Source organism: Notothenia coriiceps, unplaced genomic scaffold (genome assembly GCF_000735185.1).
Source record: "Notothenia coriiceps isolate Sejong01 unplaced genomic scaffold, NC01 NC01_scaffold00030210, whole genome shotgun sequence".
NCBI classification, from domain to species: Eukaryota; Metazoa; Chordata; class Actinopteri; order Perciformes; family Nototheniidae; genus Notothenia; species Notothenia coriiceps.
In genome coordinates, this window is record NW_011362911.1 from 32,751 (window position 1) to 49,796 (window position 17,046).

Sequence of the window (17,046 nt, forward strand, 5' to 3'; positions counted from 1 at the left end):
CCCTCAGCCCTATTTGCGGCTGTTTTAGGGAGTGAGGGGAGTGAGCGGTCCCCCTGGTGCATGGCTTGGTTTGGACTGCCGTAAACTTTATTACCTGTAATAGGGGTCAGGGGTCAGGGTGGCATTAGGGGCGCAGTAAAGTTCAAAGGCATTCAGTGGGGCCGAGGTCTTGCTTTTGCTTGACTGACCCCCAAACAGCCTGAATCGAAGGTAAGTGGATTTCTATGAGAGCAGAACAATGGAGGCGAGGGAAAAAATAGGAACCCTATCAGGTTTCACTTATCGTAGCTGCTCAGTTATAGGCAGTATTTATTAGAAAGAGCATTTAGGTAGGAGCGGATTCTGAAGCCACTCAGCAAGAATGACTTATTGTTGACACAAATGATCAGAGCTTCAGCCTGGGACTCGTTTGATCCTTTTGATCATGTGTGTAACCATACATTAATAGGAGCAGCAATTAGGTCTAAGGCCATGAATATAGCAGTGTTAAAAGCCAAAGGGTCCTTTCTTCTACATAACAAGTCGTGATAAGTATTGTCTGAATTAAACTGTTTTAACTTTGCATTATACAGCAGCAACGTTTTGGATTCAAATTCATAAATTGTTTTATTCTGGGGAATATTATTAAAGTTTATAAAAAAAAGAAATACTGTAAATGCTTCATGAACTTGTTATTAATAATAATAATTATTGCAGATTATAGATTATAAATAAATCATTTAGGGACAAGGGGGTGAGATTAAATAACTTCTTCTCACTCCTTTTCGAACACTAGATGTGGCACTGTTTATGTTGCTAATGCTGTTGTTGTTGTTGTTGTTGTTGTAAATGTCATTTTTTGTTTTGATTTCTCTTACATGACTATGCACTGCAACATTTGTTTTTTTTTGTAATTATTTATTTTACTTGTTCAAAATAAATGTATCAATCAATTAACATGAAAAAAAGAAAAGAAATCTCCACGTTTTAATATTTTAATTAGTCTAGAGATCCAATAGCTTTGATGAAGAGCTAAAGCTAGCTGCAACACAACATATTATACAATCAAACCCAAACCGTGAGAATTAAGATGATTTTTACAACCGTACAGCTACTTAAAAAGATAAGAAATGTAGGTTAAGTAGTAAATAAAACAATCATTCTCCCCACACAAGCAGTCATTTTTATTGGCTTCCTGTCAGTCATTGTGTAAACATTTGTCAATTCTTCCAGATGGCTCAAGTCTCACCTTTGTGAACTGTAGTGTGTGTTGTACTCTCTCAGTCCGATCCCTATTAGAGCATTTAGACGCATTAAAGTCTACCAGGGGCTTACAGTGCGGCGGCTGGGCCGACTCGGAGCAGCAAGGCTCCCTGTGCGTGCACCGGCCAACAGATGATCCCGCTTCGGCCACTGAGCCTTAATTAAAAGTACTAATTGACCACTCCGTCCCCTCCCTCCCTCCCTCTGTCTCCTCCTACATCCACAGTAAGTCAAGGACCTCCCTACAATCCAGATGGCCAGCCGATGGGGGGCTTCGTCATGGACGGCCAGCAGCACATGGGAATCAGACCACCTGGTAAGGCTTTCTCTCTGCGTGTCTGTCCCTTTCTTTCCTCCCGCACTATGCCCATCTTCTTCCTTTCTTTCCTCGCTGTCGTTTGCTCATTTTCATGCATCTACCCTCCTCCCCCACCCTCTTCTTCCTTCATCAGCCCTTCCTCTTGTATCTCAAGTCAAAGTCAACTTTATTGTCTGTGTTGTCAGTTTGTGTGTACAGACAGAGAAATCGAAATGTTCCCACAATCCCAAATAGAAAAATACAAATATGTATAAAAATATATATTTCCTACATACAACACATTTATACATATTATAGTAAACGGACTTTACTTATTATTATTTATCCAGTCTTTAAGACCCCTCAAAGCACTTTACATGTCATTCACCCATTCACACCCATTCATTCAGAGCAGTGTACCTTACTCTAGGAACTAACATTCACACACCGTTGGCCATCAGGAGCAACTCAGGGTTAAGTATCTTGCCCAAGGATACATCGACATGTTGACTGCATGGGCTGGGATCGAACCCACAACCTTCTGGTTGAAAGACGACCTCGCAGCCACGGCACACAGGGGATAGGGAATACTCCGCATACTTCCTACCCTGTGTACATTATGGTATGTTCGTGATAATAGAGGGGCACTTTTAACAGAGTCAAAGCTGGGGAGACAACATTGGTCCGCGGACGACTGAAGGACTCGGATTAAGAGGTCGGCACTATAGACGGGTCACTAACCTCAAAACGAGCGTCTGTCCAGGTCTATTGCAGTGACCATTTATGTGTAGCAAAGAATGACCACGAACCCTACCGAGAGTGGTCAAAAGAGAATTGATCCAGTTTTTTTGTGGGGCTCCTTGCTCGACAGGATGTCTATTGGATGCGAGTCTCTCCCTCTTTTAGTGCACTCTCCTGTAGCCCGTGTGGACTTCTTTTTTTTGTTGTTTCTTAACTACGTTGTGTCTCCAGATCTTACAAATAAGTAATGTCGATAGAAGCACTTGGCTTAATGCTTGCTACAAAAATACAATAACAATTTTGGCGAAGTAGGTCCCAAGACTCTACCTTAGATTGCAGTACCCATGTGGCACTGCCAGGACGCTACCATTTGTGATCAGGAGACTTACCTCGCGCCTCTCGAAAAGGATAGTCGGAGCAGGCATCACACGCACTGTATATCTCGCTCCACCAACAGTCAGAAAAAAATATAGTCATGTGTCTATTTTTAGAAGCCTTCCTGACAAAAAGTAGAAAAGGAGGGCAACATATATAATCGTGTATATAACTTGTACACACGAAAAGATTGATGTAGANATGTATAAAAATATATATTTCCTACATACAACACATTTATACATATTATAGTAAACGGACTTTACTTATTATTATTTATCCAGTCTTTAAGACCCCTCAAAGCGCTTTACATGTCATTCACCCATTCACAACCATTCACACAGAGCAGTGTACCTTACTCTAGGACCTAACATTCACACACCGTTGGCCATCGGGAGCAACTCAGGGTTAAGTATCTTGCCCAAGGATACATCGACATGTTGACTGCATGGGCTGGGATCGAACCCACAACCTTCTGGTTGAAAGACGACCGCACTCCCTCGCAGCCACAGTCGCACATTAAGTTAAAAACACATCAATCTAATATATACAAAATAACAGTCGCTTCAATATCTTTGGGAATGTACAATTTCATCTCAGAACATAGAGTATCTGCCATGTTTGTGTTTTTTTTCTTCATGTTTTCTTTTCTCAGCACTTATAGTCACTGTGTGTAAGCTGTACAGTATGTGCACCCTCACACACAGCGATAAAGACACACACACACACTGTACACACTGCTACCTCCCTCTCCTTCGACACACTAACCAGAACAGGTGTGGTCAATCACATTACACAACCATCTCCTTCCTCTCTCCCCCCCTCTCTCTCACGCCATCAGGTCTAATCCCAGAGTTTGTCCTTAAGCTCCTCTCCTCCTCCTCCTCTATCCCCTGTTTTCTGGGATCCTCTCAAGTCCCTAACCCTATCTCACCCTCCACTCAAAGTCAGCAGGTTTGGATAAACTGTCAGGCTACTTAACCCCCCCCCTTCACTGCACCTCACTACCAGATTTAAGCCAGTGTGCTTCTCTGCTGTGTTGTGTATAAAGTTAGTTCGATGTGTTTTCCAGTGCCGTCTGCAAACATTTTCCTGGTCGCACTAACTTCATAAAAGCATGATCTTTTTCTGACTTTCTAAGTATTGCATCTAAATGTGCTCTCTCTGTGTTTCTCAGGAGCAATGGGAGGAATGGGCATGAACATGGGCATGGAAGGTCAGTGGCACTACATGTAGCCCCGCCCTGATCCGACCAATCGCAACACAAAGGAGGATGTAAGAAGGCACACACTGACTAACACATGCGCTGAGACGAGTCCACACTATTTTACATGTGGGGCCCTACAGTACATTATTCATGAATACATTAACTGCAGATCAGGAGGAGTGAGTTTGCTTTTAGGTTGCATTTAAAGCATTTAAAAAAAAAATGGAACCTCTGACATTTTGTACATGTGATTGTTTTGCAATTCTTAGTTGGTACTTTTTTTATTTGTTACAGTCCTTCCCTTGTTCTGGTGATAAGAGCCTTTGATCACAACCTTGTACTTGTGTGGTGTGTGTGTGTGTGTGTGTGTGTGTGTGTGTGTGTGTGTGTGTGTGTGTGTGTGTGTGTGTGTGTGTGTGTGTGTGTGTGTGTGTGTGTGTAAACATGAGGGCTGGTTCGCTGTGTCCAAGCTGCCTCTTTCCAGCAGCTGCTAGCCTTCCCAGTAGACCTTGCTTTAAACAGCCTCAATTTGCCTGCTGAATCTCGTAATTGGGCCACCAGAGGAATCCTCTGCGAGACGGGTAAAGCGCAGAGAGGACGAGTAGACAGCGGAAGAAAAAAGAGAGAGGGGTAGACAGAAAAGAGGGAGGGGCGGATGAAGAGATGGCAAGCGAGAGAAGCGTAAACGAAAAGAGGGAGGGGTGGAGGGAGTAAAAGAAAGGAGGGAGGAGGGAAGATGGTAGAAGCTAGGAGAGAGATGGTGACTGAAACATGTCTACTCAGTTCTTCACAGCTTCATTAGCTTACCATCGCTAGCTGCTAGCTTGCCTCCATCAAATACTTTCCTTTCTAGGTCAATTAAATGTAAGTGATGTGTTATATTCTTTCATGACCAATTAAATTAATAGGTTATTACTGGAAGGGGGGGGGGACAGTTATCTTATTTGATTATGAGAGCACAGGTTCATTATATTTTATAAGCAATTTTCATTAGCAGAGTTGAGGTTTTGTTACCGCGGGGCTAAATCGAGCGGTTATTTTGTTGGGGAGTGCTGAGCCTCGATACAGAAGGTGTGTCTAGCAGTCATACTGAAACATTAGTTAAAACTAAAGCCAATTAGTCCTGCTTAGTGAGGAGCGTTATGCTTTCCAGTCGATGAGGATTGCAGAGCTTATATCCCCTTGCGAAACAATACACCTGTCAGCAGAGATGAAGCCCAGCAAGTGAAGCAGAAGCGAGCTGAGCCTTTGATTGCGACGAGAATGACTCTGGGATGACCCTTACCCCCTTTCCCTTCTTCCTCTCCGCTGCTTTCCCTCTTCCACAAAATTAGCCAGGGGTGGCCGCAGAAAACTGTAATTTTCAGTTTCAGGACAATAGTTATCACAGGGTGGAAGAATTAATTATGGCGGAGAGCGTATGGAATTTTTCTGGCCCTCCCCGCTCTCAGCTTTTCCCAAAATGTCGGGCAGAACGCTCGAGTGAACGCTGCCTGTAACCCCTTTCCTGCCAGTCTCGGCTGGAGACCCTTTGTCCCTGCATTCATTGCTCCAATCATTAAGCACAAATGTGTTAACCTTCTGCTGAGAGGTCAAGATCCCCCCCCCCCCACTCGACCCACCGCTTCCACGCACCCTCACCCCCCTACCCTCAACTTCTCTTTCTGGTGGATGAACTTTTACTATTAACGAACATCGGGAAAAAACAGGTCCCAATGGGGATTGTGTGCCCCCTCGTATTGTCCATGAATGTAGGTCCCTGTTGAGTTGGCCCCTCTGAAATCCCTCTTGCAGTCTGAGTGAGGAGGCCAACAGCTCAATGTATTGATTGGCTTATTAAGTGAAAAACCTTATTAGCAAGTGTGCTCTTTCAAGCACGCATAGTGTTTATTAGTACCTCGACATGGATTGACTTCAGTCCTCGGGATGCTCTCGTTAACCAGGGTTAAACATGAATGCAATGAACAACTTTTGGAAGCAATCACATGGAGTCTTATTGTATTGTTTTTATTGTTGGTTGACAATGGTGAGTGTTGTAGTGTTAGTGTTAGGCTGCATGTCAATCAAAGAGTGACTTCTGATTAAAAGAAACCCAAACAGTTTTCGGAAACTTAAACTCAAAGAGATATTCATTGGGAATGTAATGGGTCATTGCTTTAAGCATGGTCTGCATTGAAGCTAGCATTGCTAATGGTTAGCTTTGTTACCCTTGGTTATGTAACACAATAGAAAGGTCACATGTTTGATGCAAGTGGTCCAAAAAGATATGTAAACCCCAACCTCCTAACCTCATTGAAAGCTCTCATAATAGCTCACCCTTCTCTTACACAAGTCACACCTATTCTCCTCAGTAGCCCAGGTGAGAACTGATGGATGAGGGGAATAAGAAACGAGGACCCTTGCCTTCACTCCTCTGTTGTCCTCTCGCTACACCCCATTGTTATTTCCCCTGCCTGCCATTGTGTGGTCTGTAGTGGCCCTCTTGTGTGTGGTGAACGCGTGGTGGAGCTCTCAGGTGACGGCGGCCGCGAGCCTCTCCAGCTCTTTGGTTTAGTCAACAATGGTTGCGGTTCCTCGGTGGTGACGTTCCTCCAGCAGAGATGGATGGCGGCTATTGTTGGCTGTAAGGAGAGGAATGTAGGGAGAGAAGAGGGTGAAGATAGATTTCTTTACTCCATTTGTCATTATATGCGGAGGTTTGTTGGCATGCAGCAGGTTGCATCAGTATAAAGGGTTACGGTTGACTTAGGCTGTGAGATTAAGGCTTTGTTCATGACTTTAAGAATTCAAAACAACATTGCATTTTATTTCCTGTCATTAGTAACCTGAAATAGTTTTGCCTGATGATCAAAGACTACTTTTAAATTCCCTGTACATGGCCTCTGTATCACTTAAAGTCGATCATGTGTGTTTGGTCTGTAAGTCCTCTGCTACTTTTAAAGTAGCATTACAGAAGGTGTAGGATTAACTCACTAAATCCTCCAATGTATCCACGCATTCTTAGTAAGGGCAGGTTTAGTTTGTATTCTGACCCAGATTAGCATTTTGTTTGGTCTGCAGGAGTTACCACATAATACACTGCTTCTGTAGAGACACATCAGCCGGGCCGACCATGTTCAAGTGCTATCAGCCTAAAGCTGTAACATGAATCTGCTTTCAGAAGTCTGGTGTAAGCTATTGTGATATTTAATGAATGATTAATGATATCGAACTCATTCATTCATTTTGCAATTAAATGCTCTCTGTCCCAGTGGTGCAGACAATATGCCAACTCAAGATTCAATATAAATAGTGCAAGAAGAAACAGAAATAGAAAACAATTATGGAAGTTGAACGTGAGCAATGTGCAAGTAATTAAACATGTTTATAGCTTAATAAAATGTGCATGGATTTGAACATACACTCAAGTTTTTTAATGTTTCAACATGACCAAATGTTCATACCACTTGGGCAGGGGTGTCAAACTCAATTTCATCGCAGGCCACATTCACATAAAGGTTGCACTCAAAGGGCCGGTTGTAACTTTAAGACTATATAAAAATACATATGTAAATATATAATATATATATAAAATAATGAATTATATTACATTATTGCCTCTGAATTAGATTATTATCGGATAGGATAATAACTTAGTAATTAACTACGTCTGAAAGCAGAAGTCCAGGGCAAATAATTGCAAGTCTCTTCAGTNTTCGGATAATGAGGATAGCTCTATTTTTGGGTTAAGGTCTCCGGTTATTAACATTGTAGTTATGGTAATAAAATATTATGATGTAGTAATAAGATATGGCATGAGGCAATTGTTGCGGAAACTGACTGGGTTTAATAGGGCGATCGGCGTTACTTTTCTTTATACTGTGGGGATTGTTATCTAGTGGTTGTCCTACACGTGATGCTTTCTTTTCATCCTGTTTTGTCCGTCGTCCGCAGATGTGGTTGAGTGTATAGTGCCAGAAACGCGGAGAACGGTTACTAATGCTGGAAGGTTAAACTTCTCCAAAACTACATACATATCCGCAAGTACAATTAATTTAGCTATCAGCCTGGTACTACTTTATCTGTGGCCGATTTATGTTGTGTATATACAGAAAAGTACCAATAATTCGCGAACAAATGTATTTCAGTATAACTAAAAGTATAACACAGAAAGTATATGTTCAGTGAATTTGTATGTAATATTTTTTATGGTGTTTATTTTTCGTTAGACCTTCGTTAAACACTATTAAAAGGTTCGTCAATGTTGTGAAAATCTTTTCCGAATTGACTGTGTGTGTAGTATAAAGGCTATCGGGACGACTACTTCAACAAGACGGGTAAGGTTTACCGACTAAAGCTATGTAAAATCTATAATCATGGTAGGCGATAACGTCGTCTTATGTCCAAAATGGAGTCAGCCCCGGACGTGCTTCGTGTGAAAGCAGAAGTCCAAGGCAAATAATTGCAAGTCTCTTGCATGTCACAAAACGAGATGCATTGTGGGACATGTAGTTTATGGGCAACCTGCTTCTGTAAAGTGGCATGTAACCGTATAATAAACGATATTATATTCTTTGCAAGCTCTTGCGGGGCCGCATAAAATGAACTCGCGGGCCGGATTTGGCCCCCGGGCCTTGAGTTTGAGACCCCTGCACAACCCATAGAAACTGAGTTATTCAAATACAAAAAACATAATTAATAGAGACTTTTGCAGACTTCAATCTGTTGTCCAAATGCAACCCATTACTGATCCAACACTGATCGTTGGTTAACCCTGTCGATCTCCTCTTTCCTCAGAACGGCAGGGCAACCCGGGGATCACCTGTCTCAACGAGGCCTACGGATGAACGGGAACAGGGCTCCTTGACTTCCTGATGACAACAACCAACAGTAACCCCTCTGTCCACCTCCAACACCCAACAACATATTATTCGGCTGATATCTGCAACATGGAAGCTTTCCATGTCTGCCTTCAACCCTTCCAAGTCTATGTGTCCAGCGACGGTGATGCACAGAAGATCAAACTATGTCCAAACCAGATGATCCCCTGTCCCGACTGACCCCCGCTTCTTCTTCTTCTCTGGTGGGCACTAGACTTCGCCCCCTTGCCACTGCCCACAAGGTGCACATGGACTCCTCCATTACAAGTGATTGTGATTGCGATTGCGAGCATAGACGACACACGAGAGACACACTGTGTCCTTTGCCTGTACCTTTGGCGAATGCAGCACCTGGTGATATATTCTAGACTCTTTGGTAAACAAGAGAGAGATCCTGTGAAGAGCACTCCACTCTTTGGGACGATGGAATTGGACCAAGGAGAAGCCAATGTCTGTATCTGACAGGACACTAACAAAGCAAAAGAGGTGCCCTTTAAAAAATATAGTGGATTGAAACATGGAAGGAGGGAAAGCAAGAGAAAAGAAATAAAAAGTATAACTATATCAAACCCTAGTTTGGGAAGCGAGTGGAGAAAGAAAATATACTGTATACTGATGTAAAATTACGCTGGACTCTCACAAGAACTGGGAATTTAAGTATTGTAAATGCTATTGTATTGTTCTGCATATTATGTTGTTTCTAATAGATTTTTAAAAAAAGGATGTGAACTTTTTTCTCTTTTTTTCTGATTTCTTTCCACACTATGTGTGTGCCGTCTCCATCAAATTTGACCTCCTGCCCCCTCCCTTCATTCAATCACGATGCATTTTTAAAAGAAAAAGAAAGTGAATAAACGGACAATTCGATCAGTTTGTCATTTCTCGCAGGCCTTTATTTGGATGGAAAGAGAGTGATTCAGATCTCCACCTTTTGAAACTTGACTTGTTTACATCCAGCACACACAGCCCATCCACGTACATGCAGGAAGCAACTTACTTGTATTACTGTTGCTGTGTGACTCCAATTGTGATGCCTTTTTTTTTTACATTTTCATATCATTGGATTATATGTTCTTCTGCTGGTAGAAGGTTTTAATTGGCATACACATTTACTGACCATTTGAGGACATGCACCCTACAATAACTCATTAGATTAACTCCAAAAACAATGACATCAGGCTAAACAGAGTTTCTGAGAAGCTAACATTTTGGATTAACAAGGTTTTTAATTATACTGCCATTGTCCAATGTATCCATATAAATAATGTATGTGTCAACATGGTTTACATCATGACAGGCTAACATGATAACGAACTTCAACTGATGCTCATAAACAAGCTACAAAAGTAACAGCGGATGGGAAACTACAAGTGTGTGTCCTGCAAACACATTGTTTCCTGTTTTTCTCCATGTGTGTCTGTGATTGAACGACACTGGACGTCTATTCCAGTGTCCTATTGATGTGTTTATGTCACAAGGCTGTGCACTCGCATGGCCAATGGATTCTTTTCCCCTCAGTGTTTAACGCGGCCTGATAACAAGGAGAGGCGGAGGCTATGGGAAAACACCTTTTCCACCACAGCCCATTCATTTTTGATTGAACCAGCTGATGTTATGCTGATCAACAGACAGGAGAGAATGTAAAAGTCACTGTGTGTGTGTGTGTGTGTGTGTGTGTGTGTGTGTGTGTGTGTGTGTGTGTGTGTGTGTGTGTGTGTGTGGCAGTATGTGAGGGGGAACGTGTGTGTGCGTTATCAATGCATCCATTATCCATTGCTTCAAACATGTATTACGCACATCTTTAAGATTCCTTTGAAGACAAGTCATGTTTCTTATGCTTTTACTTTGAAGGGTATATGTACATCTGTGTTGTAAATAAATACTTTTTGTTCAAATAACAGAACTCATAACTAGTCTCACATTATATTCCTACAAGCAGAAATATAATAAAATACTAGTTTTAAAAAAGTGACAAATGTCCCTTGAAAGAAAGCAGAGGTCCATGTATTCTTAAAGAAACATGCACTCAGGTTCTCCCATTGCTGTGGATAATGTGAAGCTAATGCATGCGTTATACATTTTCTCACACATGGAACGAGGGGCTCGGCGAGAAAGCGAATTATCCTTCATTTAGCATTTAAATTCATTTAGGTAAAATTGCTACAAACACGTAAATGGGAAGATTAGTTCTCCCTCACGCCTTGTTGCCCGCAGTCAAAGGGCTCCGCTTGAACCCAGCGCTGTGCAGCCGATGTTGTCCCCGGGATTCAGTGCACCTCATGAGGCAGAGCCGACTGAGGAGGCGAGGGGAGAAGAGCCGAGCGACTTGTGTCTAATTGATACATTTCGGAGAGCAGCCCTGAATCCTGAAGTCTTGTTTTTTTCGGAGCATCGAACAAGAGAGAGTCTGTTTTATCCATAACAATATGCGCGTGTAAATCAATACTCTCCCATTCTCCCTCTGTATCTCTCCTCCGCGCAACTATTGTGTTTTTACTGCCTTTGCCAAAGTGAATGCTATTTACACTAAAGAAGAAGAAGGAAAAAAGACACGCTCTTAAAAAACCCAGGCGACGTTTTAATTGCTTCGCCTCTCCACCATGGCTGGAAAATTCGAGGCTGTGAAATGTGAATTCCTGAGCCTGTGGCCGCTGGGAGCTGTGGAGACAGAGGAGAAAGCCCATGCTTGACTGCCCTCTTTAGGGAGGCCTGGTAACTGTCCGGGACAGGGACGTTTGGAGATGGCGCACAGAACCTCTCCTTTTACGCACGGACGTAAACCACAAAAAATAAAGCGCTTGCTGAAGTTTGATAAAAGTGGAAAAGCTGAAAAGAGATACAAAGGAAGTGTAGCTGCAACACAATTGTGTAGCTATACTGATAACAATATCAATATCAATTCAAAAGAAAAGTAGTTTAAAATATGTTTTGTTTTTATATTTCAGACACAAACGGCAAAATATTACAATTGTCGAAAAAAAGTGCCAGTATGACGAATGATTGTCACTGTTTATTTATTTATTTCCGTTTTAACAATGCCGATTTCTTAAGAGACAACACCAATCGTGTGTCCACTAGAATAAAAAGGACACATTTGCCTCCAATACATTCCTGAAATAACTTGATTCGTCTTATTCCATTAATAATTTTAACAGTTTTGAAGGATAAATATTATTTAAGACTCATCAACTCGTTAAATAATAACAATAATAATAATTATAGACATGTTTTAATTTACAACGATGTCCGTTTATGTGTATTTCTGCTAATTGTCTTCGTTTTTTATCAGATGCACTTTGACATGATCATGATTTTGCATCTTCGGAACATTTTGGTCACAGCTGACCTATATTTCTGCTGAGATGTGAAAGTTAGTTGCCTTTTGACCGTTTCCTTCTTCCACCCTTTAAAATGATTTTGTATCCATAAAAAGTTTGACTTGTGCTAATTTTCAAAAACTGAGAGTCCTAACGTAACTTGAAGTTAATGATTATGGTTGGCCACTTGGCCTCCTCCCCTCTGAGTCTCACACACACACTGACCGCGGAGTGAACTGTCAGTAATGAATGGAGCAGAAATGTGTTCCAGAGCAGCGGAGGTGCCCGGACAGGCCTGTCTTCCTCCCACAACAACGCACATATTTATGCGCCTTTATGTTTAAAACAGGGACCTCAGACAAGTAACCGCGTGCCTCTTGGTCTCTGTTACAGCACGAGCCATGACAAAAACTCGGCGGGAATAATGTGTTCAGGTTTGTTCATTAAAGTCACCGGTTGCTGAACGCCGAGGCCTGCTTCTCAAACCTTTCCTCAGTGTGTGCTGAGGGCAAATTAAATTGCATTTTATTTCATGTTACATTTTAGACAAAGTGCACTTTACGCCAAATATTTGTGTCTTTTGTAATTGTAGTCAGTTTTCCATTTTGATATTTTATTTAAAAATAAAAGCTGCAACAGAAGGTTATGTTGTGGAGAAAAATACCGACAGGACGTGGGGTGCAGACAAACTGGATTTATTTAATACATACTCATCACAGGTCAACATTACAAATCCTGGCTGTGTTCTGGTCTTCATTGCCCTTTTTGCTTAAATTAAATTAAATTAAATTAAAATGCAATTTATGCCATAACTACAAAAGACTAAAACAGGTTGAACACAAATCGAAGCTCTCTCTATATATAGTTTATTTGTTTCCTTTATTTTCCTTTCCAGAGATCCAGGAGTTAAATATCCCCTTATATGGGCTCCATTACCTCCAGCCTCCACAACTACAGGATCCAACCCGAGGGGAAAATAGAGAAGATATTTCACGCAGCAAAACAATACTCACCCAATCAATCCCCTACATCCTCCAAATCGAAAATCATTACGCAGGAAATACACATATGGCTTATATGACATGCCAATATCTGAGCGACTTTATGAAATCGATATAGACACATACAGAAATTAAACAGAAGCCTCCAAACGCCTCGCAGCAGGACAAACTTTCCAAACCCCCCAAAAAAACTCCACCTTCAAAAGGTCGCGCAGCAGCTGGTTTGGAAACAAAAGGAGGAGGAAAGAAAGGAGGGAGAGGTGTTGGAGGGGAGAAAGAGAAGAGAGGAGGACTGTTGCGCCATTTTGGATGTCATCTGTCTCCTTGGCGACGGGGCCCTCAAAAGCCCCTTGGGCGCGCGGATTGTTTGAGAGGAGCCCGCTATTTTCTGCAGCATCATTTATCACTGTCACCACATAATGATTCCCCTCGCAGCTCCTTATTGATGTTTGTAATTGCATTATCTCATAAGGGGGGATGATCAATGGAGCCGAGAGGAGCATGGAGGGGTCAGGAGATGCCGGATTGCTGTTTGTCCATTTAATGCAACCAGGCTCTCATTATCTGCAGCCTCTCTAACGTTTGCTCTGCTCGCTTCTGAGGTTTCAAAGAGAGGAGAGAGGAAAAGGAGAGCTTCATTTGTTTAACCCCAAGCCACTGCGGATACAAATTAGAGATGCAAAGGAGAGAGAGGAGAGTGAAAGTAACGTGATTAAGTGTTATGCTATTAGTTCCATTAAGTCTGAGCAACGAGATTCTGAATTAAAGTGCACAGCTTTAGGCTCATGGGCATCCGTCTTGTGGTGGTCATATAACTTGAGATGATTAAACATAACAATATGTCGTCGTGATTAAAGCAGGATGCAGCGTCGTTTATGTGTACTAGTGCACCTTGTCTTCAATTTGACCAGTAGTTCAAACCTTGTTGCATGTTCATAGAGATTTTTTTCACAGCTGACCTATATATTTCTGCAGAAAATTGTAAATTAGTTGCCTTTTTAGGTGCTAAACTCCTGAGCTTGCACTATTTTTTATTGTTTTGTTGTTGTGTTTTTTGTATGTATTATATATTTATATTGCACTGTTTAAGGAACCTGTGACCCAAGTTGTTCATGGCACAGCTACACTGCATGTGTGCTTGACATAAAGACCTTCGAAATTGAAACTGTTTCTGTCTTCTACATTTTAAAATTAGTTTTTATCCAAGTTTGACTTGTTGAGTGCACAGCTTTAGACTCTTGTGCATCTGCCATATATGTCATATAACTTTAAATGATTAAACATATCTATAATAATATTCCCTCGTGATCAAAGCATTCAAATTGACCCGCATGTGGAGAGAACGAGATAAAACGAGATTTGGCAAGAAAAATATTACAAACAATAAGCTTTATATTTATTTTGTACTGTAGCCATAGCAGAAATGGTAAGTTTGGGATCATAACGTTTTGGGGTTTTGAGAAGTGGATCATCAGAGCCAGTCGATGCTGTTTGCAGAGGCTCGTGTTGGGGGATGAAGTCATGAGATCCAGTTTCAGAGGCCGACTGACTGAGGCCCCCGCGCCCAGCAACACGCGATACTCCCTCCCCTGCAAACGAGCACATACCGTAATTACTGTGACGTGAGTGACTTCAAGTGACACGCACGCACACGTAGACAAAAAAACACACACACACACACACACACACACACACACACACACACACACACACACACACACACACACACACACACACACACACACACACACACACACACACACAACACATTTTTATCTCTAAAAAAGGAAACACGATGGCGTCATTTTGCATAAACAACCAATTCAATTTAAATATAAAACATTTTTGAAAAATTATTTCATAGCAAATAATATAACAATCTTAACGACTTATTGACTTACTTATTTAGAATAAAAAGGGATCAAGTTTTTAGAAACAAATCGTACAGAAAGTGGGAAAGCAACATTTTGACCGTTAAATTTGAGGCTTGAGTGATTTCCAGTTTTTCCTTCTTAATCATGGATTAAAATGTATTTTTGCTACCTTGGAATATGTCTAACACTTCTTTAGAACACACAAAATGCTCTGTAATACAACTAAAAAATACATTTTTGGTGCAGTGTAAACCGGCTGCTGTGTGACGTCCTGCAATCCTGCAGTAAACGCACTGCTGTGGTGCACAATGGGGGCCTGTCAGCAGGTATGAGTTTGGATATGAGGGCCAGGAATTGGAGACGTGTACTAGTTTCAAACGGACACAGTAAGAGCCGGTGAGAGAGAGCCTGGCCCAGAGAGAGTCCGGCAGGTAACAGGTAAACTCCTCTGAGGCTGGTTTGTGCAGATATTAGGCACAGCTCATTCAGAGCAATGATCCTGAGCTCGGGATGTTTTGTGGGCACGTGGTGTGTTCCTCCACTCTCCAGCCCATGACCAGAGACATCCGGTTGCTTGGGATAACATATTTTTGGCCTCGGTGCTTTCATTTCTGGTTGCTCCTGCTGCGGGGAGGGACACGCCGCTGGCAGCGCACCTTTCATGGGGAGAGAAGCAAACCGCGGCCGGTTCATCATAACCAGAGATTTTTCTGTCAGCACCTTCCTGAATATCCGCCTCTCTCCCTCCCTCCCTCCCTCTCTCTCTTTACCTCTCTGGAAGGTCACCTTGGCAGCGCAGGGCAGGAGGGCCAGAGGAGCAGGAAGGGGGGGCTCAGCTCACCTGGTGAGACCAATCCAACACACGCTCACGCACCACATCCCCCCCTTCCCTACTCGCCTTCCACCTGCTATTGGATCTGATAATAACGACAGATTGGCACAGAGTGAAATAATCTATTCCACACTTTGCATATGAAGTGTTTCCTTAAAGGAAACATTTATATTATATAATCATCATGCCTCCTTCCTCCATTTATACACTTGAATCTCGCAATTTAACATTTATCAACATCCTTGATGCACGAAAACATAAAACAGTGACTTAAATTAAAGATATAATAAATATTAAGGAACATATTCTATCACTCGTTTGACATAAAAAAATGAACTGTTGAATATTTTTTTATAGGTATCATTAATATTTCATTATATATATGCAATTATCTTTATAAAAATAATTCCTGCATGTTTTAAGCTTTCACAATGTGATTTAAATTAGGAAGCATGCCTCGAGATGTCAGCCTGAGCGTTCACATCTTGATGGAGAGCCAACCTCGTCAATTAGCTCGTGCATAAATGCATGGGTGAGTTTTAATTCTCAGAGTCCCGCCTCCACTCTCCTGTGAGCGGCTGTAGGACTGACTTCTGGCCTCCGAAAGTAAACAGAGAGGAAGCAAGTCGAGACAGGACAGAGGCTGAATTCCAGTCACAGCACAATACTGATAAAGCTTTGGCCCCGAGCCACGTCTTTCATTAGTTTATTTATATGTTGAGGCTACTTCACCATTCATCACACAATCTGTGCTGCAATCTCAAAATGTGTTTGGGGTAGTAGGGGTGTTTTTCAGGAGCATTGAGCCGAAAAAGAAAGTAAAATAGTAAGCTTTATTACTTAGAAAGATAGTTGGTCAATGTAGGGTTTAGGTGTTTGTAGCAGCTGTTGAAAGTGCATTGAAACATACAGAAGTAGATAACCTAGTATAATATGTCATTAATAATCATAGTATAGTATGGTATAGAAATGCTATAGAAGTCATAGCATGTCATAAAAAGTCATAATCTTACTCTACTTCAAAAGTCACAGTACAGTATGTGATACAAATTGTAGGTCATATAATATCATACCAAATAGGATGTCATAAACATTTTTTAAACTAATAGTATATTGTGTCATTAAAAAAAAAATAGTATGTTGTAAAAATGTCATACAAAAGCTACAGTATAGAATCGGATACATTTTCTTATAAAATAAGTAATTGGATAGCATTTCTAATCCTAAAAGAATCTTAGTATGTTTTGTCATTACAATTGTCATTGTATATCACGTCACTAAAAGTGTCAAGAACATGTCA

At 41.5% G+C, this 17,046-nt stretch overlaps 1 protein-coding gene across 1 annotated transcript in view; it reads left to right on the forward strand.

Annotated features, from left to right (window-relative positions):
* Positions 1 to 9,595, forward strand: part of LOC104959286 (homeobox protein Meis1) — a 39,778-nt gene extending 30,183 nt beyond the window's left edge. Inside the window, exons 4-6 of the mRNA XM_010787151.1 lie at positions 1,469 to 1,558; positions 3,834 to 3,931; positions 8,640 to 9,595. Of these exons, the coding sequence (XP_010785453.1) occupies positions 1,469 to 1,558; positions 3,834 to 3,892 (149 nt within the window). The 3' untranslated portion in view covers positions 3,893 to 3,931; positions 8,640 to 9,595. The remainder of the gene's footprint in view (positions 1 to 1,468; positions 1,559 to 3,833; positions 3,932 to 8,639) is intronic.
* The last annotated feature ends 7,451 nt before the right edge of the window (positions 9,596 to 17,046 follow it).